This window comes from Strigops habroptila, chromosome 9, assembly GCF_004027225.2.
Source record: "Strigops habroptila isolate Jane chromosome 9, bStrHab1.2.pri, whole genome shotgun sequence".
In the NCBI taxonomy this organism is placed as follows: domain Eukaryota; kingdom Metazoa; phylum Chordata; class Aves; order Psittaciformes; family Psittacidae; genus Strigops; species Strigops habroptila.
The window spans coordinates 5,951,712-5,976,899 of NC_044285.2; the positions used below are offsets into that span (position 1 = coordinate 5,951,712).

Genomic DNA, 25,188 nt, shown 5'->3' on the forward strand with positions numbered 1-25,188 from the left:
TCTGCATGGGCAAAAGAGATATGTATCAATTAATAATCTAGCTTTAAGAATCAAGTGAAAAATCTGAATAAAGTGTTATATTGACTGGAGTCTGCAGTAAAGGCACATACCCCCCTTTCCTTCAGGTACGGCCTAGGAAATCTCACTAAATATTTGTAAGCAGGTGGGACAAGACTTTACCTCATCTCCTGCTACAGCACAGTCCCCATTTCTAGTAGCCTCTAGCATCAGTTGTTACACTGCAAAGTACTTCCTCACCTTGTCACATACCAAATATTATAGCACAGTAAGCAGTTTGCAAAGAATGAGAAACATATCTCCTAATCTGGATAAATTAAAAGCATCAACTTAACCTCAAATGTTTATTGCATTTCAAACAGCATTTTTCAAAACAAAGAACTCATTACAACATATATAGGTACTGGACCATCCAAACCCTTTCATTTGGTATGTCTCCAGCATAAGAATCTAACACGAATCATTTTGAAATACAACATATCTACACTAAAAAGAAAAGACATCACCCTGTCTCTTGACGAGAAATCAGATCCACGTGGAAAAATCTATAGGGAAAAAAAAATATTAAATTATCAGTCTCAACTTCTGAATAAATAAACAATTTTCCTGCAGTGGAATGTTTTCACTCAAATAAACGATCAGATCTCACATGCCTGCTTAAATATGTCTGACTTTGGTCCTTACAAAATGACAAGACCTCAGTATGATAAACCAGATGATAGTTTAAAGCGAGACAATGAGGCATTGTTTACAGAGAAGATTGAGAAACTGGTTTAACAAAAGGGGTCCGTGGACATCTATTGTATGTACAAGAAGGAGATTTACTGGAGATTTTGTAATTTCTACAAGGCTCTTTCCAACCAGCTTCATTAACTTGAAGTAAATCAAATCATGCAGAGATCTGGCTCAGCCAGAGAGACATGCCGGGAAAGATACAAAATGAAGAAGAACAGACGCAAGATGATAAGCTTCAGAATCTTTGGCATTTTTCATAAACATCTTCAAGGTTTTTAAATCTGTATATTCACCCATTTTCCCACACACACTCGCCTATAAATACATTATACATGTACTCTTCTTTATACACAACTTTGTATATGCATGGGTACACAAGCACACGTGCACACAAAGAGGCGTTTTTGTGGCTTTTAGACCAAGATAATGTTTTTTCTATCCTTTCCATTCGCAGCTACACATATCTTTGCATGAGCAAAACACATTCCTTCTCCAATCAAGTCTATGAAAGTGTGCCTCTTTCATTCAAAGGCACAGTGGGGCTCATTACTTTGAAAAATAAACTTCTTGAAAAATCAGTGAATCTGGGTAATAATCCAGTGGAAGATACTCTGGTGTTAATTTGCCTTCCTCAAACTCACGCAACAGGCCCACAAGACTGAGTTACTGAACCACACAGCACGACTCCATTTGGATCACTGATCTATAAGCAAGGTTTTACCCATTTTACCTTTAATTAGATGAATTCCAAAATAATCTTTTGGTAAAACTAAACCTGCCTCTCAGGATTCTCTACTTCTTTGTACTGTGAACTACCCCAGGGGATGCTGGTGGTAACCCCTGCCTGGGAACCACAAGCAGCAACTCCAGCTCTCCTGCTACCAATGACCTGTGGTGACAAATTGCTCCCACGATGTCCTCCAGCACCTAAAGGACTGAGGGCTACACTCTCACCAAAATTAAGCTGGTTTACATAGGATTCTGTGTTTCAGTTTCCCCAGTCAAACAACATGAATAATGCTGGATATCTGAATTATATAAAGCAAAAGCACAGTAGCCAAAAGATTGGTAAGCAAGCAAGAAATCACATTCTCGTCAGAATAGAAAATGGGGTCCTTTCTTCTGTCTCTTCATTGCTCAGTTTCCATATGACTTCATTTTCTGATCCTCTCCTTGTGAGCTACCAGGAAAGAGTCCAAAACATCAGTGGTGGACCAAAGCCTGTACACTATTGCACAACCACATCTTCAGGCATTGTGCTGCCTTTTGCACAAGCGCTCGTCTCTTTAAGGCTATGATGTGTTTTTTCTCCTGGATCCGTAGTGTTGACCCCTCTGGATTTAGACAGGAAAACAACAGCTACGCTGAAAACATCTGATGAGATGGAATTATAAAGGGCAAGTCAACAGAGTCTTTTCAGGTCAGTGAGTTAGGCTTTTCTACAGTCTCTTAATCCTTTTACAGCAGAAGGTTCTCATGCATCCATTGCCAGCAATGGATCTCTGATGATTCCAGTATCCAAAGAGTTAACCATAAGGTAGGCTTTAAAATAAGAAGGGGAAAAAAAAAAAAAAGGGAAAAAAAACCCCACAAGTGCTGGATGAAATATTGAGATACTGCTGGAGCTCCTCGCTCTTTCTGCTAATTATGATAAAAAACTTCTTAAAATGTACACTGCTTGAACAGAAGATGGGTATCAAAGACTCGTTAATTCAGAGCTTAAACCTTCCTAGGCACAGTGATTTAACTCTGAAAAGAATAGCTTTCATATCTTAATGTAAATCTGTTGGATATGTTAAAAACTGGTTCAGAGCATCTCCTCAAATCAGCTCAGCTGATCTGCTACACTAAGCGGAATTATCTCTTCCTACATAAAACAGGGAGAGCTGCCACATCCAGCCTTGCCTCTGCTATCGAAGGGGAAAAAATAAAGTAGTGCAGTTGCACCATCCTCTCCCATTCTCCTCCCCACCCCAAAAACTAGTTCATATATTCCACCTTGCTCTTTTTTGGGCTGCGACTCCATGCTCAAAAGGCAACCCAAAAAGGACAACCCAAGATAGGTGTTTATAAAAAACCACGTCTTCAAATGAAAAACAAACCCAAAAAACAAAGTCTGTGAGTCTGTGGCAGCGATCATAGTGTTGTTCTGAAGCAAGAAGGGGAGGAGGGAAGCTCATGTTCATGCGTAGGGGGTACAGAGGGAGATGCTGCATTCCGAAATCGTGCTGCATCCTATAGTGTGGTCCGCTTCTTCCTAATGGGACTGGAGCTGCTGTATGGTTTCAATTCAGCATGCTGCACCTGTAAAAACAAATAGACATGACGTTTGCAGTTAGGTAACTCTAGCTCACTACAGTGTGTGTTAATGGCTCCCCGAGGACAAACCAAGGGAAACTAAGGAAGGTTCAAAAGTAATGAATCATTTTCTAAACACAGGAACATGGGGGATTAATTGCAGGAAGGATTTGAGAAGTCATGCATCATTTCTTGAAACGAAAATATTAAAAGCAGATTTCTCTAATGAGATACATGGGGTTCTACCTGATTTCAGCAATGTAGGCTAGATCTTTTGGGTTTGTTTTGGTCTGGGAGTTGTTTTTCTTATCTTTCTGGCATTAACCTGTAAGTTTAATGAACTTCTCTCAGGAGTTTCAATTCAAGTGGATCCCAATACACAGTAAGATGACAGTTGTCAAAACCGTCCACAGACCTCAGGATGCTGACATAACCATTTCAAAAAAGGCAAGTATTTTCCCAAACAGAACCTGGACAAAGCTGCCTCCACCTTTCAAACCAATTTCATACACGATATAATGGTTAAAACATATGTGATAAACTGACAAGGATGGTGTAATCTCCAAATTGTCTGTTCTATAGAAAAGTATTCACATCGAAATCACGGGGCAACTTTTGCTGAACATGGCATCTTCTTCACTCCTCTGTCTTTTGTCCAACACATGTGGGTTGTAAATGGCTGTAGTATAGACAGAGGTAATTTCTAACTCATCACAGTACCACAGTGAAATGATGATGCATTGATAGCATGTAAAACAAAGCAGACAGAGAGACTTTGGACCTGCCATGCATAAGTGTATGGCTGTCACATAAGCTCACTATTTTTAGGACTAGTGGAAAACTCTGAGAAGGTTTGTCCCATCCTAGGAACTTTTATCATTCCTCCCATAGAAAATGGTTATCATTTTCCTTGGAAAGCTCAAAGGGTCCCCAAATGATGGAAACCACTCAAGGCAATGTTACAAATGTAAATGTTAAATAAAGCATAAACAGAAAAGCAGCTTATCTTTAAGCATAAACACTAAAAGGGCATATGCAAACCATCACTGCAAATCCAGCGTGCTCTACAAGAGCAATGACAAAAATAAAGAACACACTGAAGCTTAATGTCTCTATGATCACTTTTGTTTAGCTTTTTTCCCTCCCACCAGTCTATGGCGAGATTTCACTCAAGATATTAGTACTGCCACCAACCAATCTGGTGGCCTATTGAGGTAAATGTCACCTGAAGCCTTTCTAACCTTGTTTCTACCAGATGCCTCAACACTGCATGTCAGCAATTATTTTTCTGTCTCCAACAGAGTAAAATCACTATAGATGAGATTGTGATCCCCTTATTCACAGTGAGCAGCACCACTGTGTACCACGATTCACAGAGGAAGGTACAGCATCAGTGGGATCCAGGGCATCAGGATCAGGGCCTGAGGACACAGATTCCAGCTGATTAAAACAAACGGAAGAAACCTTTATATTTTGTGGCTTTGTTACCCAGCAAGACTATTTTCCTTCCTCCAAGAGAAATAAACAGATCTTGACATTCTAAAGGACTTATTGTTCAAATAATTCCCAGGAAGACAGGCAAGATTGTTAAGACGCTGTTGTTGTTTCAAAGAAATATAAGAGACTGAACTGAAATTGAGGGAGGATAGATTCTGGTTAGATTAAAAGTTATAATTCCGTAGTGGTAGAAGATTGATCTGATCAACTGCAGAGTTTTTAATACACATCTCAAGGCTTTCTTTAAAGGAAAAGATGAGCAGAGCATTGTCCAAGGGAGGCCTGGAGCTCAAGCACAAAGTCACAGAAATAATGCCCTCCCCCATTTTTTGAGAAAAAGGAGAATTTGGCAAATCCTTTTGGATGGTTATCTCTATCAAAGAGACTATTTTTCCCTTCCCTCCGTACAAATACCGGAGCAGAAAGGTGACAGAAACCATAGTTCAGTAACCACGCTGGGTGATTTTCCAGATCATTTTTAAGTAGGTCTTTTCAGGATAATTCTTCTGCAATCATTTTATCCTTCTGATAAAGGATTTTGGCTTCCTTCTCTTCTGACACCCTCCCTCCTTCCACCTTTGTGGATTTTCCCCAATTCCTTATCTCCGTTATTCAAAAGTGCACTGGCATCGTGGTCCCCAAGCAGAGCATCAGCCACTCTCACTGCCGCTTGTTGCCTCTGTTGGCGGTGGCCATTCATTACCTACCTTTTGAACATCAGATGGTACCCTGGAGAGGAAATCTAGTAGCTCATTATTGTCGATGGCGTAGGGATTTCTAAGCCTCTTAGTAAATTTATTTATGCCTAGGAAAAAAAAAAAAGGCAAACAAAATAATATAACCCTTTTCTATTCCCTCTCTCCTAAATCATTCAGGCAAGGTGAAAAAGGGAAGACGAATTCACAAGTAAAAATTAGTGTGAAAACAGTGCCTTGGACTTAAAGCCACACACATGTTCCCTGTCATGGGGAATCATTCACAAATGCCTCCTGGAGAAAGTAGAGGACGTTCTTTATAAAGGTATTTCTCTGCTTTGGGGATCGACTGTTGTCAACAACGTGGCAAAAAGAGATTGCAGCATGCATTTATTCTGGGGGATATTGTGGGGAGAATACACAAATTAACAGCTGAGACTGCTGCTAAATCTTCTATCCTACATGACCAAAGACATTCCCTCTCCTCTTGCCCAGGGAACTGGAGGGCTCTGAAAATAATTGGGCAGGATAACGACTTTTTTTCCTTCAATTTCTTCTGAAAATGAAAGCTTCCTATCCCCATCATGTCTCCTAGCTTATCCTCTCTTTGCAGAACCAGATTTGACAAGTTGGCCATATTATGATGCTGTGTGAAACTGTAAAAACTTACTGCAAGATTTACTTTATTTTGATTTTAGGGTGAATAATTTGGCTTATTAACTGCAGCAACAGCGCTCCCTGTCTCCATAGACTTAGCTATGCTTCAGCTGTCAAGAGGTGGTCCCTTGTCTGGATAGAAGATTCACAGGAGCATAGTGTTCATATTATTGTGGTGTTCATGAGGTCTCCTCTTCTCTTTCCCTTAAGGAAAGGGAGTGACAAGCAGCCCTCACCCAGCACCATCTCTATTGCATGGGCCGGGATGATCAAGTGAGGGACCTGAGCATCCTTCCCAGCTCTCAATTTGTGCCAATGCAGCCACTTAACACCCTACCGCCACCATTTCCCACTGGGAAATAGCAACTAGCAGTGTGGTTACCTAAAGGTGTGGTGGTAGAAGAGCAAAGGAGCATTAGGTGAAATCAGCTAACCCATTTTAAAGAATAGCAAAAAAAACCCCAAATGTTGGTTGCCTCTGAGGATCATAATACAGCATTCAACTCCATCATGCCCATGTCGAGTTTCCCTGAAAGTGATTTCAAATGTGATGCTTGCTCCAGCTTCCTCCTCTCTCTGAAATGTACCTGCTTCACATCCAAGATTCAGCTTTTAAGCCATATACTTGTAGCAAAATGCCAACACAATTTTCTGTGTACCTGATTTTTAAAAAACAGAAAATACCATAAGGTCTTTTGAGGCCTTGCCACAGGGTAGTTGTTTAACATGTATCATATTTGAAGGCCCTGTCACTCTAGATGATGTTGAATGGATGTATAGTTTTTATGTACTCACCATGTCTTGCACACGAGCACAGCAATATTTTGTTACTGAACTTTTTACTCTTAGCAATTTCTCTCCTTCCCTTTTGCCCTTTCTTTGTTTTAATCCTTTATTTCATTTATTTTTTTGCCCAAGAGTGGCTGTTTGTACTTCTACCTTCTCACTGCCTTCCTTTTCTGCATCCCTGAGAGCCAAGGCAGGAGCAGATGGCTCAGCCCTGGTGATGGGGGGACCCTACAGCCCAGACCTCCACCAGGGCTGAGCTTCAGGGGTTCGGTGAGCATTATATGCACTATATTCTCAACCATTTTACCTCAAGGCTGAGATAAAAGTTAACACACTAAACAAGACAGAAGGCCGCTTTGAAATGAAGAGACTTTTCAGCAGCTAGAAAGCCATCTCCTCTTGTGAAAGACTGTCTTACTCTTCCTTTGTAACACCACCAGGAAAGTTTTCATTTCTACAAGTTCCTCTTTTACCTCATGATACACTTTCACACAAATCCTTTCTGACACAAAGATATGCTCCATGCCTCCTGTTGGACCATGGGCCTCTCCTGACTGCAGGGGAGTTAAGACCCAAGAGGCTTTCAGGATCCAGCTCTGCAAAATACACCTTGTCCACTCCCTACCATTTCCCAAGTGGGGCTCCAGCACCAGGAAGCCAATTACTCTCCTGCAGAACAACAACACTGGAAGTAGCTTATCTAGGCTAATGCTCTTCTTGTGTGCTGTTGGAAACTTATAAAGAACCCTAAGAAAAGCAAATCATCGGATCACCTGGGGGGGGGAAATGGCAATTTTAAGAAGTTCATAGCATATTTATTTACCTCTAAGCAATAGCACTTGATTGTCTAACAGGTCATTTAAAACTTGTTTGATTTAAGTCTGTAGATTTATATTGCATTTATCGCACGCAAATGAGACACAGCGGAGCACTTACCCCAGATTAAAACAATGTACCTCAGTGGTATGAAGTACAAAATAACTGTGGCTGCTGCCAGGACCAAGCAGGCCAGGACAGAGAGGAAAGGCACTGTCCAGTTGAATGTGCTGTAAAGAAAAGAAAAGGAAAAATCCTTCTCAATATTTCTGCTCTTGGACATTGCTCATATTCTGCTACCCAGAAATAACTTAATGACCTCTTTGCAGTGCTCAGTGCATTCAGATCACTTACATTGCAGACCATTGGAAGGTAGATATGCAGATTTCTGCATCTGGAGGCTGTAACAGATCAAGGGGGATATCTAAGAGGCTGATATCATGATAAGTCTCTGGGGAACTCAGTGGAGTTGTAAGGCATGTCGCAAGTCATTTTTATTTCTTCTTTATATATGTTGCACTTGTTACACATTTATGCTCACTGGTCAGCTCTCCATTATTCATGGATGGATTATCTGATCTGGAGACAAGGCCATGGTGCTTAAACCATGACACAGCCATCTGAGCTGGCTCCACTGGGCCACAGTGGAGATGACATGGGATGTGTGTCAGTGCACAACTCAAACGTGGCAGGCAGCCAGACTCAACCTCACCAACAACTTGGAATGGATTATGATAGATGTTAAACCTTAAAAGAGCAATTTCTCTGTATAATATTAAAGATTAATATTCCATATAAACCTATCAACAGATATATATATTTGCTTCTGTTTCCTTGCGTTTTCAGCAATTCCTTCTTACATTGTTCATAGGAGGCTGTCTTGGGTAAGCTATGGTACGTTAGCAGCAGTCCAAGCTTCTGCACACAACCAACCTGCATTAGATTTTTCCTAAGAGGAACACTCAAGAGGCTTAGTTAGTACAGTCTTTCAGACTTTTGCAGCACTGCAGCACAAAGCAGGACTTTCTGTCATTCAGACCTTTTATTTCTAAGATCACGATGGATTTAAGCTGAGCAGCTATTGCTAACACATCTTTGAAGTTACTTTATCCCCCTCTTCCCTCATAAGACATCTCTCTACAACATGCACTAAATATTGATATACCTGGACTACATGAATGCCAGTTAGTCCATAGGAGGGTTTATAGATCTGGGCATCTCTGTTTCATACAATCTGCCTGCTAACTTCATCACATCACAATGACGGGGAGTAGGAAGAAGAGAGAATGAATGTGGACCCACTTATCAGGCTCTAAAATAAGACAAACTTCCCTTGACAGATAGAATTAATAGGATGCTAAAAGAATTACTTTTAAGCTTCAATAGATGTACTAAATATTAACTAAAGATAAGTGGGAGAGGACCCACTGTTATCAATCAACGTAGCTTAAGTTAAAGTAAAAAAATAGCAAAACAGCTCAATTCAGTTAAACTATTAAAACTCCCTGTGATTGTATAACTGGAGTGACAGACGGAAACTGCAGCACAATTCAGTCTGTCACTGACAAAAAAAACTTTGGTAGCAATTTGTTAACGGTACATTACCGTTGAGTTACAACGGAATTCTTCTGAAATTACATTGGGCATCTGCATTAATACTCAATGTGTTCTTTAAGACCATTGTTACCAAAATGAATACAAGAATTAACAGTGCTTAAGCTCTGTGAGTCTTCCTGCCATGCAGCTGGGCAGAACAGTGCCCTGTTCATAGACTGGAATACATCTTTGGGCCACTTCCACCCAGCTGGGGTGTCCGGCATGGAACCACAGCACATGCGTTTGCTGTATTTTTAGCTTGAACCCAGCTCCTCATTAAAGTGTGGCTCGATCACAAACCATCACTTTGTGTTCAAAACAGAAAACAATGTGGGTCAATTAAGACTGAGCTATAAAAGTTTGTGTCCATTTGTGTGTGGGATTTTCTTTTTTTTCAGCCTTTTCACCTCCCTCCTTTGAAAGGTCAGGAATACCCTATGTGCCTCCCCATGCAACCCTGTGGGCTTCCTCGTGGCACCAGCAGGAAGGAGACAGCTCAAAATGGTAAAGAGAGAATAACATCAGTGTGTTGGGTAGTGAAATAAGTGAGTGGTAACCTCCTGCAACCACGGAGAGGGCGTGGGAAAGGCAACACCAACCATCAATTCCTACCTACTTTCTATGAAGGGAATGAAAAGAAATGCCCGACACTTCTGTGCCCACATCGTCAAGCAATATTTTTCCCTTGTGTGGCGTTCATGACTCCACATCTCATCACAGACAAGACTAGAAATCTAGGCAAATGTGAATGGTAATCAGTAGAACACGTGCTTCTCCTCTTCAAAGGAGATAATACCTAAAGAGGGCCTACAAGGAATCTGGAGAGGGACTTTTTACAAGGAGAAATGGCTTCAAACTGAAAGAGAGATTTAGATTAGATATTAAGAGGCAATTCTTTACTGTGAGGGTGCTGAGGTGCTGGCATAGGTTGCCCAGAGAAGCTGTGGCTTGCCCCATCCCTGGCAATGTTCAAGGCCAGGTTGGTTGGAGCTTGGAGCAACCTGCTCTAGTAGAAGGTGCTCCTGCCCGTGGCAGGGGGTTGGAACTGGATGATCTTAAGGTCCTTTCCAACCCAAACCATTCTACAATTCTATGACCCTCTATGCTTCGGAAAGGTTTCTGGAATAAAAGACTTCAAACAAAGAAGCAGTGAAGGGACTGGCCACATTCTCCTACTGCACCTTGCAGTCATTTTTGAAGCAGGACGTCCATTCCACCTTAATGCTCCTGGCTGTGCAAATCATAGCTAAGCAAAAAGAAAATTATCACTTACTTTTTAATCCTCTCTCCAAATGATGCTATCTCTTCTAGGATGCTTTGAACAGCTATGATGATCTCTTGGACCATGTGGATTCTCTCAATTAACCCCTTTTTCTCAGATTCCTAACAAAAAAAGAAAAACAAAACTTTCAATACATTCAATATTTGGTAACGTTCACAAATATGTAAAAAAGTCAGATTCCCAATACCACTGATGCATCCATGAACTCCAGTGTATCACTGAAGGAAGGAGAGAAAACACACTCTGGATTTATCACATACAATCAACATGAAGACATGCAGATCCCTATATTTTCTTTCTTTTCCTTAGCACATGGGAAGAGGTTTCTTCATCACCTAACACAAATCGACTGCAGGATCTCAAACCAGACTTTCAGTGAATAACCCAGTTTCGTGTCAAACCAGGATTGATGCTGAGCACCCCTGACTCCATCTGACCTGTAAGGGAGTGTTGGGTGCTCAGGGCTTCTCAAGAACAAGAATATTCTTGTGCAGAACTTTTAAATATCACTTTTCTGTGCTTCGTAAGCTCCCATCAGCCATGCTGGTTTCTGTATATAGATTAGCAGCAACATAGTGAATGCAATGTTTTTTGAACATTCTGTATACAGAGACCTATTCTTTTACTGGGGAGGGAAAAAAAAAAAAATCAAAGGAAAAAATGTCATTTTCCTTTTACAGCAGCCATCTCACAACTTCATTTCTTACTGCTTATTTTAGGCAACAACACTACAGGACATTACTACACATGTGCAGAAATAAAAAGGAAGCACAGAATGAATTAAAAATCAAAATTACTTAAATCAGCCTTGGAAATCAGTATACAATTATCAGCATTCAGCATTTCTTTGCCAGCAATCTAACACACATACAGGCATGCAAATTGGTATGGTTGCAGATATTCTAGCTAGAAATCAGCAAAACATTCACTTATTACAAAATGCAGAGCCCTGGACACTGATTTTACATCACATTTAGACACTCAAAAATCAGCTCAATTTAGGAAAAAAAAAAAAGGACATTTTAAGCTGTGTTTTAACCAGTCAGTGCCCAGAGAGAGGAGATGCTGGTAAAATGCACATTGGAGCCATGTTCTCTGTGGTCCTCACTGGCTGGTGCAGGGGAAAGGATGGGTAGGAGTAAGGGGCAGAAACACTTGGATCAACATTACTGCAATTCTGCTTCTCTGCTGTGAACCCACGTTATTTCTCCATGCAGGGAAGAGGGTCTGCAGCTCCTTAAAGTCACACTGGACCAGAGAGATCAAGGCTCATTCTTACAGCCTTCTGGCACTACCACGCTGTGAGAAGGTTTGTGTGCATCCGAGACAGGGCACTGCACTCATCATGAGTGCTGGAATAACGTAGGAACCATCCTTGGATGCTGAGAGGCAGACATGGCAGTACAGCACTTGTAACCCTTTGAATTGCTTACTGCCCATTTCTCTTCACAGTAATTTTGGAGCTGAACAAGCCAGCCAAAAGCACCACAGAGTTATCAAGCTCCAGACATTTGAATATTTGCCTTTAGGTTGCAAGTGAGTGCACAATGAATAGAAGCAGCATTTTAAATAATCACACATTTGGGTGTGAAAATGAGTATTTTTACATTAATAAAACAACCAACAAAAATGAAACCCTTGGGGTGTGAAATAACCCCAGAACAAAATAAATAAATAAATAGTCAGTTTATGTGAAAATAGCACCAAAAAGTCATTTTCACACAACTCCAGTTATAACCTTGTTAGGCTCAAATTTAAATGACACATTAAGATTATATTTAACTATTCACTCGCTAGAATGGTACAACGGTCCCTCAGCCAGAGCTGGCTTTTTTGCACCAAACTTGGAAGTAGAAGCTGGGGAGCAGTTCATGGAGAACCAGTCAGTGGGAATTCATTCTGTTCAGATTCAGACAGAGGGGTAAAGAAACCACTTTAGATAAAGTGATATTCCAGGGCAAGCCTACTCTTGCTACCCAGAGCTGCAAGAAAGATCATCTGTCAGCTCTATCTGCATCATGCTGACTTCATTTACACGTCTTCGATTGAGCTTCGAAATGTGGTGATAATGCAATTTAACCAAGACAACATAACTTCTGCTGCAGCCACCAAGCAGACTAAGAAAATAGAACAGAAACTACCAGTTCCTAGGATATAATGACAATTGCATGCACATTCTTCCCTAGCATGCATGCTAAAATCACCCCTAGACAAAGGTGTTTTCAATTTATAATACAAAATATGCCCAACCAAGGAAAAGGCAGAGGCAGACTGGGATTAGAAAGCCTTGTAAACGAAATCAGTTATTAGAGTAGAACAGGCTAGTAACTGCCCTTGCAGTATGTTTGCTGAATTATTTGAAAATCCTGGAAATTTGTCAACATCTTTTCTTTGTTATTTGTTTGCGGTATTTTGTTATTTGCTTTTTTGTTATTTGTTTTGTTCTGGCAACCTGCAGTCTAAACACATCTACAGGATGATTAGGTCGCTGGTTAAGCAAGAGAGAAGCGGACACATGAAGTACAGCAAATGGGATTTTCCAAATTATTTAGGTTTTGGAGGGCTTTTTATGCTTTCTGAAGCTGGCACCTCACAAAACACGTTGAAAGCAGTAAGAGAGTTAATAGTCCATCAAGATGACAGTCACTGGTCTGTATTTATTAGCAAATGGGTAACTGTCATACAGAAAATGATATTTGAACATTGCCGTATTTGTGGAAGATGTAATAAATAATCCTAAATACATCTTCTACTAAACACGGTTTCCCATCTGTGTTTAGGTCCCACCACCCAGATAATTTTTCTCCATCCTCCTCAGGTATCATTCCTTTCTGATTTCTTTCAGACTCAATATATTACGCTGCTTGAAAACAGGATTTGGATACCCGTGGTTCAAAATCACAACTCAGAAGCTTTTGCTTGAATTAAAAATAAAATATCCTGCCAGTTTCTGGTATTTTTTTCCTAAAACCAGTCGTGAAACTTCCATTCCTTCAAGGTCTTTTTCTTCTTTATTTCTTAGGTGATTACAGCACTGTGGGTGGACCAAAACTAGTCTTCAGCCTCTGGGAAAGAATTAGCTTCATCAAAATGAATTTACAACTGAGAATTAATTATATAATCAGTGTGTTACTTCAAATCTTCCTTGCATATCCTGATTTAGAAACCTTCATTTCTACATTAATTGCCTGAACAAAGCCACAAAAGGGGACTTACAAAAGATTAAGCATGTCAGAGAAGAGACAAAAAACAACCACCACCCAGCAAATTCAGAAATTAAGTCTTTTGTGCCCAGCTAATGTACATCAACTTAAACTTGGAAATGAAGACACTGAATCTCTGCTGTACTGAACAAAATGTGCTTCTAGATTTTTCTATGTAAGAGCTAATAAACAGGACATGTAAATGCACTCAAAGGATTACTACAGCTCTGTGTTATGCTGCTCCCGGACGTTCAGGGCAGTTGCAAAAGAAACTGCTTTGCTACCACAAAATTGAGGTACTTCCTATGCCAAAGACTTTAAAAGTGGCAGGGGGGTTGAAACTAGATGATCTCAAGGTCCTTTCCAACCCCAACTATTCTACGATTCTATGAAATATGAGGCAGGCCAAGAGAGGATGTCTCGAGCATTAACGTGGCAATTCATGACTGGTGTGCAATCATTGTTAGAACTGGGTTTGCAACATCTATGGAAGGAGAGACTGAAGGCAAAAAATTATCAACCATCTGCTATTCAAAGGCCAAATAATGCCAGTTACTGCTTCTGCTCTAACAAAGCATCCATTACCAAACTGAAAACTTGGATGGTGAAGATTTTCTAACTTCTTGTAATCATTTGTTTCAGTGATTAATAGCCATCATCCTTACAAAAAGCTGTTCCCTATTTTTCCAATCTGTCCTTCAGATATTTTTCCTCCGGATACATCCAAACCAGTAAGCAACACTCCAAACGCATAGACGATTTTTAATGTTGTTCTCTAAGTGTATTTCTGATGTATGCTTCAAATATCATCTGCACACAACTAAAAACTGAGGCTTGAAGCCATGAGCAAGTTCTAAATACTTTCTCACTTGGGTTTCACATAAAACACTTGCGCAAAAAGAAATCTTCTATGTGACTTTCAGACAAGCGGTATTCATCAGCAGATTTCTGGCATGCCAAGGAAGATTCAATATACAAAGCTGAGCAACACTTGGGGGCAAGGATGAGGAAAAGGGGAGGAGAAGAAATAAAGAGCAATTAATGCGAAAGGAGGAAGAAAACAGGATACAGACGACTAAGGAATTAACATCCTGAATCTTCAGGAATTCAAAGAGTTAGTCTGCCCAGCTCTAGGCTGGCCTAACTTTAGGGATTAGGTTGGTTCCTTTACAGTAGTCATTATCCCACTGCTGTTGCAAGCACATTAGGGCAATGTTTTACCAGGATTTGTCCCACATACCAGATATGAATTCCCCAGCGTATCAGCAACAAACAAGATTGATGGAAAGGGTAAAGAAAGGAAAAAAGATCAGGCATGCATGTCTCTGCTCCACTATTATTCTGTTGGGTTTTGATTTTTAAAACAAAACAAACATGCTGTGATTTAGCGACAGGCAGACTTAGCTGAAGTTAGATTTAACGTGCAACTTGCCCTGTGCTAGGACTACAAAACTCTGACCTTACCAGTGTCCAGCAAAACCTGTGCCAAAACATCTTAAGGCCAAAATACTCGTAGATCGAGAACTCCTGAAACCAAAAAGATTTTATTGGCTATCAACAGCAGACCACTGGCTTCTATTGTCTGCAGGGAACCCTTCGCTAACAGCTTCAGTCTAGCAGCAGAATGAAGCTCTTGTGGGAGGTGGCAGCCATGTAGTGACAGACAGTCTCTTGGTAGCTAAAATGAATTCCAGGCAGAGCTTTGAAAACAGTCACCACAGCAACCTTGAACTGGATCCTGCCTCCGATGGGAGCCAAAGGCAGCTGGAAAGAACTCAGCGATCTGCCTTGCTGAGTCACTGTCTTGCCCTGTGCTGCAATGTCTGTTGCGTGGCAAGGAGACCTTCTTGGTGCTTCCAGGAGGATGGGTACCCGGAGAGGATGGCTGCCAAACTCTCAGCAATTGCCTCCTGCAGCCCTGAAACTGTGCATCACAGAATCTTTTTGTTTATTAACACCATGCTGCAAATGTGCCTGCCTGGCTGTGGAAATTTAGTGAATCTGAGCACACTTGAAATAATTACCAAATAGAGGAAATGCAACACATACAGGTCAATTTATGCTCTCAGTTAAAAAGGTGTGAAATCTGGAATAATTCCACCAGAGCCAATAGAATCACTTCAGATTGATGTGATGAAGGAGAACACCATAGGCCTTAGAAGGACACATTTTAAAAGCAATGGCACATCATCCTGCAGCTAAGGCTGGGGTAACACTGGCTAAAAGGCAGATGACCACTTCACGCCTTGTTCAGCAATGCTTACACTTTCTTTGCTTACATGAGTCAAATCTCAACTGTGTACAAGGGACCAGCAAAACTAAGCCCAGCCCAAAACCAAGCTTATATGGAGAGGTTTAGGTCATGACTCTGTTGCTTTCTCTCTACACAGGCATGAAATGCAGGGGGTTAAGAGGCATTTTCTGTACTTGCTCATGTTTTCGCAGACATCTAAAGTAACGCAAAGTCTAGTGGCATTGCTACAAATTTTAAAGCAATACTGGTAGTCACAACAGAATAAAACTCCATTTAGGTAAGGAACATGTGTAAGAAGCAACAAAAAAGAAGCCTGAATGGAAATAAAAAGTCATCAGTCAACCTTTCATTTTAAAAAATGAAAGGTGAAAAAAAAAATGGTCAAAATAAGTGCTTTCGCCTGGAAATACACGAGACCTAAGGACAATCACATGGTGATTAGACTTAAACTACTGGATCGTCATCTATAATCTAGGTAATGATCTTTAGCAATTTGAGGTACAAGAGAAAGATAGACCTATTCATACTTCTGGACAATTCAAAATAAATTTTAACAACATTTTAAATAGTTGGAATTTTTAAGAGACAAGAATTCCCTTAGGTTTATGTGCTTGGTCCGGTGACCTGCCTAGTGCTACTTAATATTTCTCCAGAGATTTAGAGAAGTTATGGTGTTGGTCTATCTACTTCCAGGGCAAGAGGGAGAATTTTAGGCTGCCATAGGGCTGCTAAGGTTTCTATATAAGAAGATCCGTACCACAGGCCTCAGGATATCTAAAAGTCCTCTGCAAGTCCCTCCTTTCAGCACCTCTCTCTCATCACTCCTAAACCTGTGAATTGGTAGGTTATGATGCTGAGACAAGGATTGTGACAATGTATGTGGTGTCTATGGATAAATGCAGTCCTACACAATGTTGCAGTGTAAACAAGAATTAATAACAGACCATTTATCATCCAATTTCTTGACGCAGGAGGCTCCCAAGCAAAGAGCAAAGCACAACCAGAGAAACCCCTGCACTCTGTATTAACCAGAAGCCTGATTGGGCTAATGAGAAGCTTAGAGGAAACTTAGGGAAGCTGTAATTGTGTCTTAAGTAATACCTGGAAACTTATATTACACTTCAGTCAAGATGGTTGCAAGACCACATGATTATGTGTGCTTAGAAGTGTCCCATCCTGCAGCTCTGCACTGAGCCTAGCTCAGGCAAATAGCAGAATCTGCCCCTTAGGCTTCTCCACCGCTAACATGTTCATGTTCTGTATAGAGACTCATTAGGATGCAAGGAGAGAGAAGACACAAAGAGCCAACTGAAGACAGACAGCAGTTTAAGGGAGTCCACACGTACACAAACACACACCTTGTGCCTTTTTTTGTGGAGAGCCCTTGCTAGTCTGAACATACAGTGTGCACCATGGGGTATTTTCAAGTCTTTATCATCATCTCTCTTCAGCAGTCTTAATGGGAGATGTTGAAATGCTATATTGCAATTGTTGTATTGAAGAGAAAAAGAAAAAACTAATGAAATTATTTCTACTTCCAGGGAAGAAAACAATGAGATGATATTGTCTTGATGACCTTTCCTAAGTATGGGGATATAGCATCTTACACAATAGACTCTTGGTTCATGTTTCAATTACTGACCTTTACAGTGGAGAAAATTAATGCAATTTTCATCGTAATCCACCCGTACAAATAAGATCCATACGGAAGGTTTCCACATGCTGAATCTAACTCAAATGGAAAATGTCAGCTGTTTGCTACTGGATGAATTTGACTTTAATTTGTTCAGCTGGAGTCTTTCTGAATTGTGTTCATAAAACTTTGTATATTTTCTTGTACCTTTTTTTGACAGAGAACTTCCTACATTAGAAACATCGGATTTCGGGGGGGATTTTTCCCACTGTTCTTTTTTCCAATACATGAGATATTAAACATTTCTTGGAAGTTGCCAAATAACTTGGCTTAAAGCCACAGTGTCGTCTGATACTTCCCTATTACATCCCACTAGCCAAGCAGCACTATGTTGGCTCACCACTGGATTGAAACCATCCAAAAAAACCCCCAAAACAAACAAACAAAACCACCACCACCAACAACAAAACACACAAAAAATACCCCTCAAAACACAACAGGAATTGTTGTTGATTTAGTTTCTTTCTCTGATTCGCTTTTGATTCAGTTACTAGACATGGAATTAGTGGTCATTTATTTAAGTTTTGTCTGTTTTGGAAGAGAAGCAAACTTTTATCCATACCACTTAAGATCAGGAGAAGACTCTTTACAGTCGGGTGCTATGACACACTCATTAACCAGGGCAACTGTCTGCTCTTGAAGCTATACAGTCATTGTCAGAAAAGGAAAAAAAAGTAGTAAAATAAATAGACACGGTCAACAATCAAACAACTTGCACTGAGCTGCATGTAACTTGTCTATACCTTCCTACTGGCAGGCAAAAGATGTCTTGGTGATGTAATTTTAAAACAATCCTTATTCAGACAGCTTGACAGACCCCAGAGCTGACACGATGCAGCTTGAACTCCATGTCCAAGATGGCACAAATCCGAGAAAGCATTCATCCACAGAAGAGCTTGTGCCAAAGGGACAGAGCTCTCTTATCTTTTACAGTCCTCCATGCTGGTATGTGGGGAGGGCAGAGGGGGAAAGAAAGTGGGAGTTGGCAATTAAGTCCTGTCATTTAAGACAGATAGTTTAGGTGGAGGGAGTTAATCTGCTCTTGGGTTTTTGAACTAAGTGTCTGTGTATTTCTAATTTGTAAACAGTTCATCTCTTAGAGGGTGTGTTACAATTCCCAGAAGCATGGTCTGTTATGTCTAACATGCAGCAGAACCAGAAAGGCTGTGTGTGTGAGTATTTTGATACAGCACGATGATAGGAAACAGAAACAGTGACCTCGTATACCACAACCCCACTAGCAGATTCCAACTTTAGGAGCTCTTGTATTAGGGAGGAAAAAAAAAAATACACAGACTTCTTTTTAAAGTATAGTTGTCTGTTTAAATGTTGACATTGCTATGAGATAATGTCATAAAATTACATTTTTCTTTCACTCCCTGGAGAGCATTGACCACCCTCAGACTTGGAAAAGTCACTTGGAATAACCTAATGTACTTAAACATGCAAGTCATCAGACTGTAAACATGGTCCATCGCTGATGCAAAGGAGGAGTATACCCAGGACAGGACAAAGACATCAAGGCAATGTTACGCAGCACTTGACATGGGAAACATGCAGTGACTGACAATTCTCTCTCCTGGGAATTCTGTCAGGATTCCACAGACCCATAACACTAGTATATCAATTAATACAAGTTAAGAATTATTATTGCAGTGATGTTGGGCTATAAAGTGTTATCTTGATGAGAAAGCCTGCTGGAGGTGTCTACTGCTTTAGCCAGTGCTACCAGCTTTCCATTTCAAAGAGTGCATGCATGAAATGGAGATGGAGGCAATGCTGATTACAAAACGGTAGGGCAGCTCAACGTTGACTCTCAGAAGTTTTCCCACACCTGCATACTTAGTTAAAAGAAACCAAGAAAGAGGATGACAATGGAATTGCTTTGGGAGGGAGGCTGGGGGGGTATTGTGGCAAAAATGCAAAGCAATCAGATCCCTATTTAAGTGGCCCAGTTGTATTTACAGAGAGAAAAAAAGTCACTGGACATAAATCTAGGGTAAATGTAACCTAGAATGTTTTGGCTTTGCAGCAATAAATCTCTTTCACAGCACAGGAAACAGAGGATTAAATACCTGTTTAATACATTTTAACTTGGTTTTTTTTCACCTCAGCACTTGCAAATGAGAAAGAGGCATATGAGAAAAGGAAGACAGTAAATGGGATTAGTTCCAGCAAATAAGCTACACCTTTAGGCATCACACAAATAAGATGTAGGCTCAATATTTACAGGTGTCTAACTTTGGGTACCCACAGAATATAAATTATTGACTTTTAGAGATACACAGTATTCCTTTGGAAAAGATGCAACTTTCATTTAAACAACTTCTGGTGAGTCCCAGATATTGGTCCATTTAGTTGACCAATTATACAATGCAAAGAGTAAATTATAAACAGGAATGTTTAAACACAAAACCTGTAATTCAACTTTGTAACTTTGACAGATTTCTGGTTTCTCATTAAAATATAACCACCACAGAAGAGCAGGTTAAGTTTAAATAACTATTCCCATCAATTAGTGTGCCGAGCTCCAATTCTAGCGTTTGAGGCTGAGAAGAGTTAAGGTGCACTTGCTAACTGTGATATTGATTTTCTTCTCAATTATCAACAATTTCATTGCAACACTTTTAAAACATAGAATATTCAAGAGTCTTATTAACTTAGTATGCAATTTGAAAGTTTCACATTGCCTTGTGAACATTTTCTTCCTAACAGCTAATGTTCCTCTGCATGCTGTTGCTCGTTAAATAATTCCTCACCTTTTAGCTTTAAAGTATTTATAGATTATCAGATCCTCCTTCACTTACTTATGTTTTTTAAAGCTGTATACATTAAGTTCTCTTAATCTTTCTTCAGATGTCATGCCCTCTAATCCTTTTATCATTTGTCACTGTGGTTTGATGAACTTGGAAAAAAAATCCAATGAATTTTTCATAGTGAGAAGAATGAGTAAGTACGCTCCAATAAAATACAAAACAGGCCTTGTCAATTCCAATTCTTTCTACATTTCAGCCAATGCACTAAAACCCAGGCTCTTAAAGAAAAGTTGAGAAAATTCTAACTGGTTCTCCACAAATCACACCAATTCTGCAGAAATGAAAATGCCAAGTCTTTTGGGGAAAGCCATTAGCACAGAATGTGATCCAATGCTGGAAACTGAAGGGGAGGGTTTTACATACACATGCATGTCTTTGCACCTTGTCCACCCATACACATGCCTATCAGTACACATACATGAACATGTGCCTGTTGTGATTTCAAGCACAAACCGGGGACTGCTCAGACCCAGTTAATGTTCAGAGGTCTCTCATAGATACCACCACTATGGAATGTTATATAAACCAACCTTTTCATATTTTCAAATTTGCCAATGAGCAAACTAGTAACAATTGTTTTTCCAGTTAATACACATAATACATGAAGATCTCATGGAAATAGGATGGTGGGTGTGTGCTCTCCCACGTTCCTTCTGATTCTAGCTAACACAATTATGAGATATGCTTACCTTATCATCTTCATCCTCATCTTCATCCAAGCCCATAAGCTCCTGCAAAAGCAGATGTCCATGTTTCAAAATGCTACACTTATTTTTCAGTGACAGGCAACATTTGTAAGGCTTCTGATACTCCCACAGCATTTCATTACACAGTTTTCTCCCACTTCTACTGCAAGTCATCAAAAAACCCCACTGCTTTCACCTTTCAGAAATAACACTTTGTATTCAAGGACTTTTGGGGTTTTTTTTTTGGTATCCTGAACAAAGCCTGCAATACCCTATACAAATTTTAAGTCTAAATAAAGCATTAGTGGCTGTACCCAGTAGTTTGAAGGCAACAGGCTTTCAAATTCATTGACAACTTATACTGTCTGTAAACAGCTTTGTTCTTAGTCTGACAAATGAACCAGCTGGTATGTCAAGGCTGAGGACTCTGTACTCAACTTGTTCCATCCTTGCTGCTATGATGACTGTTCCCTCTCTTTAGGGCCATTACTGAAACATTAGACTTTAGAAAATACATTCGGATGAACATAATCAATCTCACAAATCACGGTCAGATTTCTATGCAGCATTATTTTCTCCCTTTAACTTTTATGCTGACAGATACAGGAGAAAACGAAAGACTTGGCTAAGGCTTGAAATTAGGAGCACTTGGCTTTCAATTCAGGTATTTAATAATCTGAGCCTTTAACAGGGTTCTCCAAGTTCTTCTTGGTTATTTACTAGGTACATTTGATTTGCTGCATTACATGTTTAAATACAGCAAACATGCAAAGAATGTGAAGAATCACAATAAAAAGATGGTTTGCATTTGTGTTTTAAAGCAGTTGCATTTAGTACGCTCAGATACCCAGATTTACTCTTTGGCTCTCTGGAATGCCCCAAACAGCTGAATTAACACCAAGCATGGTTTACATTTCTACAGAAACTTCCCATCTGTAAATCATAAACCATTTTACCAATATTCATGAATTTAGCCTCCTGGCAACTGCATGATGCGTACAAGGTTAATACTGTTATTTCCATTTTATAGCACAGAAATCAGAGAGAATTTGAGGTCCACTTTTGCACAGTGTTACTCGCATTCCTCTATATACAGGAAACATGCATGCTGGCACACAAAAACCAAAGGCAGTGCATATGCAGCCAAGGTCTAAAGAAGCAAAAAATAAATAAATGACTGTGTAAAAAGCATTGGTATTTTGAAGAAAACCTTTTCTCATCTGTGGGACAGATGTGACATGGGGTAGCACCTGATTGTCTATTTCTGACCTACAGATGGTTAGAATCACAGACACACATAAAAAAGAAATCAGGTAATATTAAAGGCACTTTGACTACTTGTTCCATATGATCCCAATCCTGCAAAGCACTTAGGCAGATGTGTAACTTTGCTTATGCAGAATGCACCCCTGAATTTCACGGCATTGCACTGCTCACAGGATGTGTGGCAGGGAAAGGACCAACTTCCTGATGGACCTTTCTTCAGTATTGCTGCAATTAACCTGTATTTTCAGGTACAGCCTTTTGTAGTATCCACTTAAATGATGTACTGCTCAATTTTGCTGACTTACACGAAACTCTCCTCACTTAAACATGCAACAAGCTCACCACAAGATGAGTGATGGGTACTGGAAGGTATTCTCTGTGTATTTTTTTCTGGGTAAGTCATTATTTTTTATCACCTTTTGTATTAAAAACAAAACCACCTGTTTGCCTGGGATTTTCCCACATAGGAAATTCTTATTTTTTAGATGAGATGAAGTAGTCACTGAAGACACACAATATCTTTCTATGTTATTCCGGACTTAGTTGAAATTGGAGAAAAATATTTCTTTCACCATGTTTTCACATCAAGTCTATATCCTAGTCTGGACAATACAACTTTCCATATTTTCTAACAATCTTTCCACTTGGAAACAGATGGAAACTGAACTAGGAGCAACTTTTCTCACTAAAACTAATAAACCAGCTATTGGCCTTTTTAATTGTAGGATATTATTTCTTTGTATAAAATCCACTTGATTCATTTGAGTGAAGGTATACTTCATGGGTACAAATGTTTATCATCTTTTTATAAGAAGTTAGAAAGAATCTATAATTCAACCTGTATTTCATTACTGTACTTATTACACATTTAAAACCAGAATATTACGGACATCCATGAATTTATTTTCACTTCTAACTGTAATTACCATTGTTCTGTAAGTAAAGACAGAGTCCAGCATCAAACAGCATTTCACACCTCAACAGTAGCACTTTGCCACACATGTTGTAATTATTTTTATATCTAAATCTTTTTTTCTCCCAGATCAAGTTAAAAAACCCTGAAGGCTAAATTTTGGGGGGGGGGGGGAGGGGAAGCATTTGTTATTTAAAGGGGGGTAGGAAGGAGGAATAAGGGCTTCCTAAAGTCTCAATCACAGGAAAAGGTTTAAAAATAACTTCTTTGGCTTCTATCGACTTTCCTCTTCTGTGAATCATGAATCATTAGTGTGACGCAAAGTGTAAGAGCAATAGGGGCATGGGTTTTAGGAACTTGTCACTTTGTAAGTCTTTCTCATTTCAACTTAAAAACATTTGTAGTTATTTAGTAAGTAGAATCCCCCTCCTACACACTCTTGTCGTCTTCTCCTACTACTCTGAATAGATTATTGCTTGAACTGAATTATGAAAATTGAGAGGGTTGATGTTTCTTTTCAGTAAATTTGAAATAAAAATGCTGTTTAGTGACACAATTTGCTTAATACCATTAAAATACATAACATTTTGCTCATGAGTAAATTCAAGCTGGGGATGCCAGAAATATTACTGCCACTTTACTTGCCTGGGCATCTTGGGTGTTGTTGACCTTCCCTGTTGTGACGAGGGAGAAGTTGTATGCAAAGAGCACCAGCAGAGCCAGGGGCACCATGTACAGTTCCACGGTCCAGACGGTGACCACGAATACCTGGGAGAAATAAAGCAGCAGAAGGGAATACATACAAGCGTTTAAAGAGAAAGGCATATAAGCAAGTCTTTCAGTCATTATCCCTATGTACATTCATCCTTGAATCTCTGTTAACCTCATTCATACTATTATTTCGGCAAAGAAAAACTGCTCGCAAAGCGTGCTCTCCTTCTATTCTGTTTGAGCCCATTAGGCTGCTGTTTCATAGCTTCTCCTCCCCTGTATCTGGTGAAGTACAAGGCCATGAACATAAGGGTAGTCTGAAGGCTTTATTCACTTCTTCCTTGGACCCCCTCAAGCCTGAAAGCCTTTTGTCCTCAGTGCTAGTAAATAAAGACCCACTTATAGAGGTAAACCTGCTCCACTTGATCAAACCCTAATTGCGAGGGGGTCTTTCACAGGCTAGAGGAGAGTTTCTGCCTCTTGTGTAACAGGAACCATCCAGCTCCCTTATCACTCTACAGCAGATAATCAGCAAATGCATCTTCACCATTAATCCACCTATGTTCTTGGTACAGCAGCATCATTTCCTTCCAGGAGGCAAGGATCTGGGTTGCACGTACTTTTGGAAAGGGATCCAGTAAGCCTAGTCTCCATTCTCATACCCTTGCCGTTTTTCAGCATATTCTGATTTCACTGGTTGCTTGGAGAGTCTCTACCCAGAAACAGCATGAGTTTGTGCATTTGGAGTGGTATCTGACAAAATCCACTAATAGCAAAACCAGAAAACAAGTTTTGAAGTTCTATTCAGCAAACGGGATCAGCAAAGCACATAACTAACATGATGGAGACTTAAAAATCACTTAGGATCTAAAAAAAAAAATGATACCAAGCCAAGCTTCAAGCCTATCTTGCAGTACCAACAATACCTGAACAGACGGCAAACTTGGAGTGGTTGGCAATGCAAACTTAATAAACTAAATCCAGAGCTGCCATAAAATGCATGTTGTGATCCCATTTCCTTTTCTACTCACACATAGTGTTTCCAGAAGAACTGCCTAATGCTGGTAGTAACCTGAAGCTATTTTAAACAATCCACTCTAAAGACAAAGCACAAACACATTTAACTGTTTTTTCTTCCTCCAAAGGAACCTGGTTTGATCAGAAACAAAAATCACATTTTTGGATTAATACAGGTAGGTGAAAATTAGTCAGATCCAGTTAAAGTATCCCAAACTACAACAAAAGGGAAACTCTATGGGTGAT

The 25,188-nt window shown here is 39.9% G+C and overlaps 1 protein-coding gene across 5 annotated transcripts in view; it reads right to left on the minus strand.

Annotated features, from left to right (window-relative positions):
• Nucleotides 1-326: 326 nt before the first annotated feature.
• Nucleotides 327-25,188, minus strand: part of MCTP2 (multiple C2 and transmembrane domain containing 2) — a 123,801-nt gene continuing 98,939 nt past the window's right edge. For all 5 annotated transcript variants that reach the window (XM_030498007.1, XM_030498006.1, XM_030498004.1 and 2 more), the window contains 6 exons: nt 23,860-23,982; nt 21,039-21,080; nt 10,375-10,484; nt 7,626-7,735; nt 5,256-5,353; nt 327-3,057 (listed from right to left, as the gene is read on the minus strand). In XM_030498007.1, the coding sequence (XP_030353867.1) occupies nt 2,989-3,057; nt 5,256-5,353; nt 7,626-7,735; nt 10,375-10,484; nt 21,039-21,080; nt 23,860-23,982 (552 nt within the window). In that variant the 3' untranslated portion in view covers nt 327-2,988. The remainder of the gene's footprint in view (nt 3,058-5,255; nt 5,354-7,625; nt 7,736-10,374; nt 10,485-21,038; nt 21,081-23,859; nt 23,983-25,188) is intronic.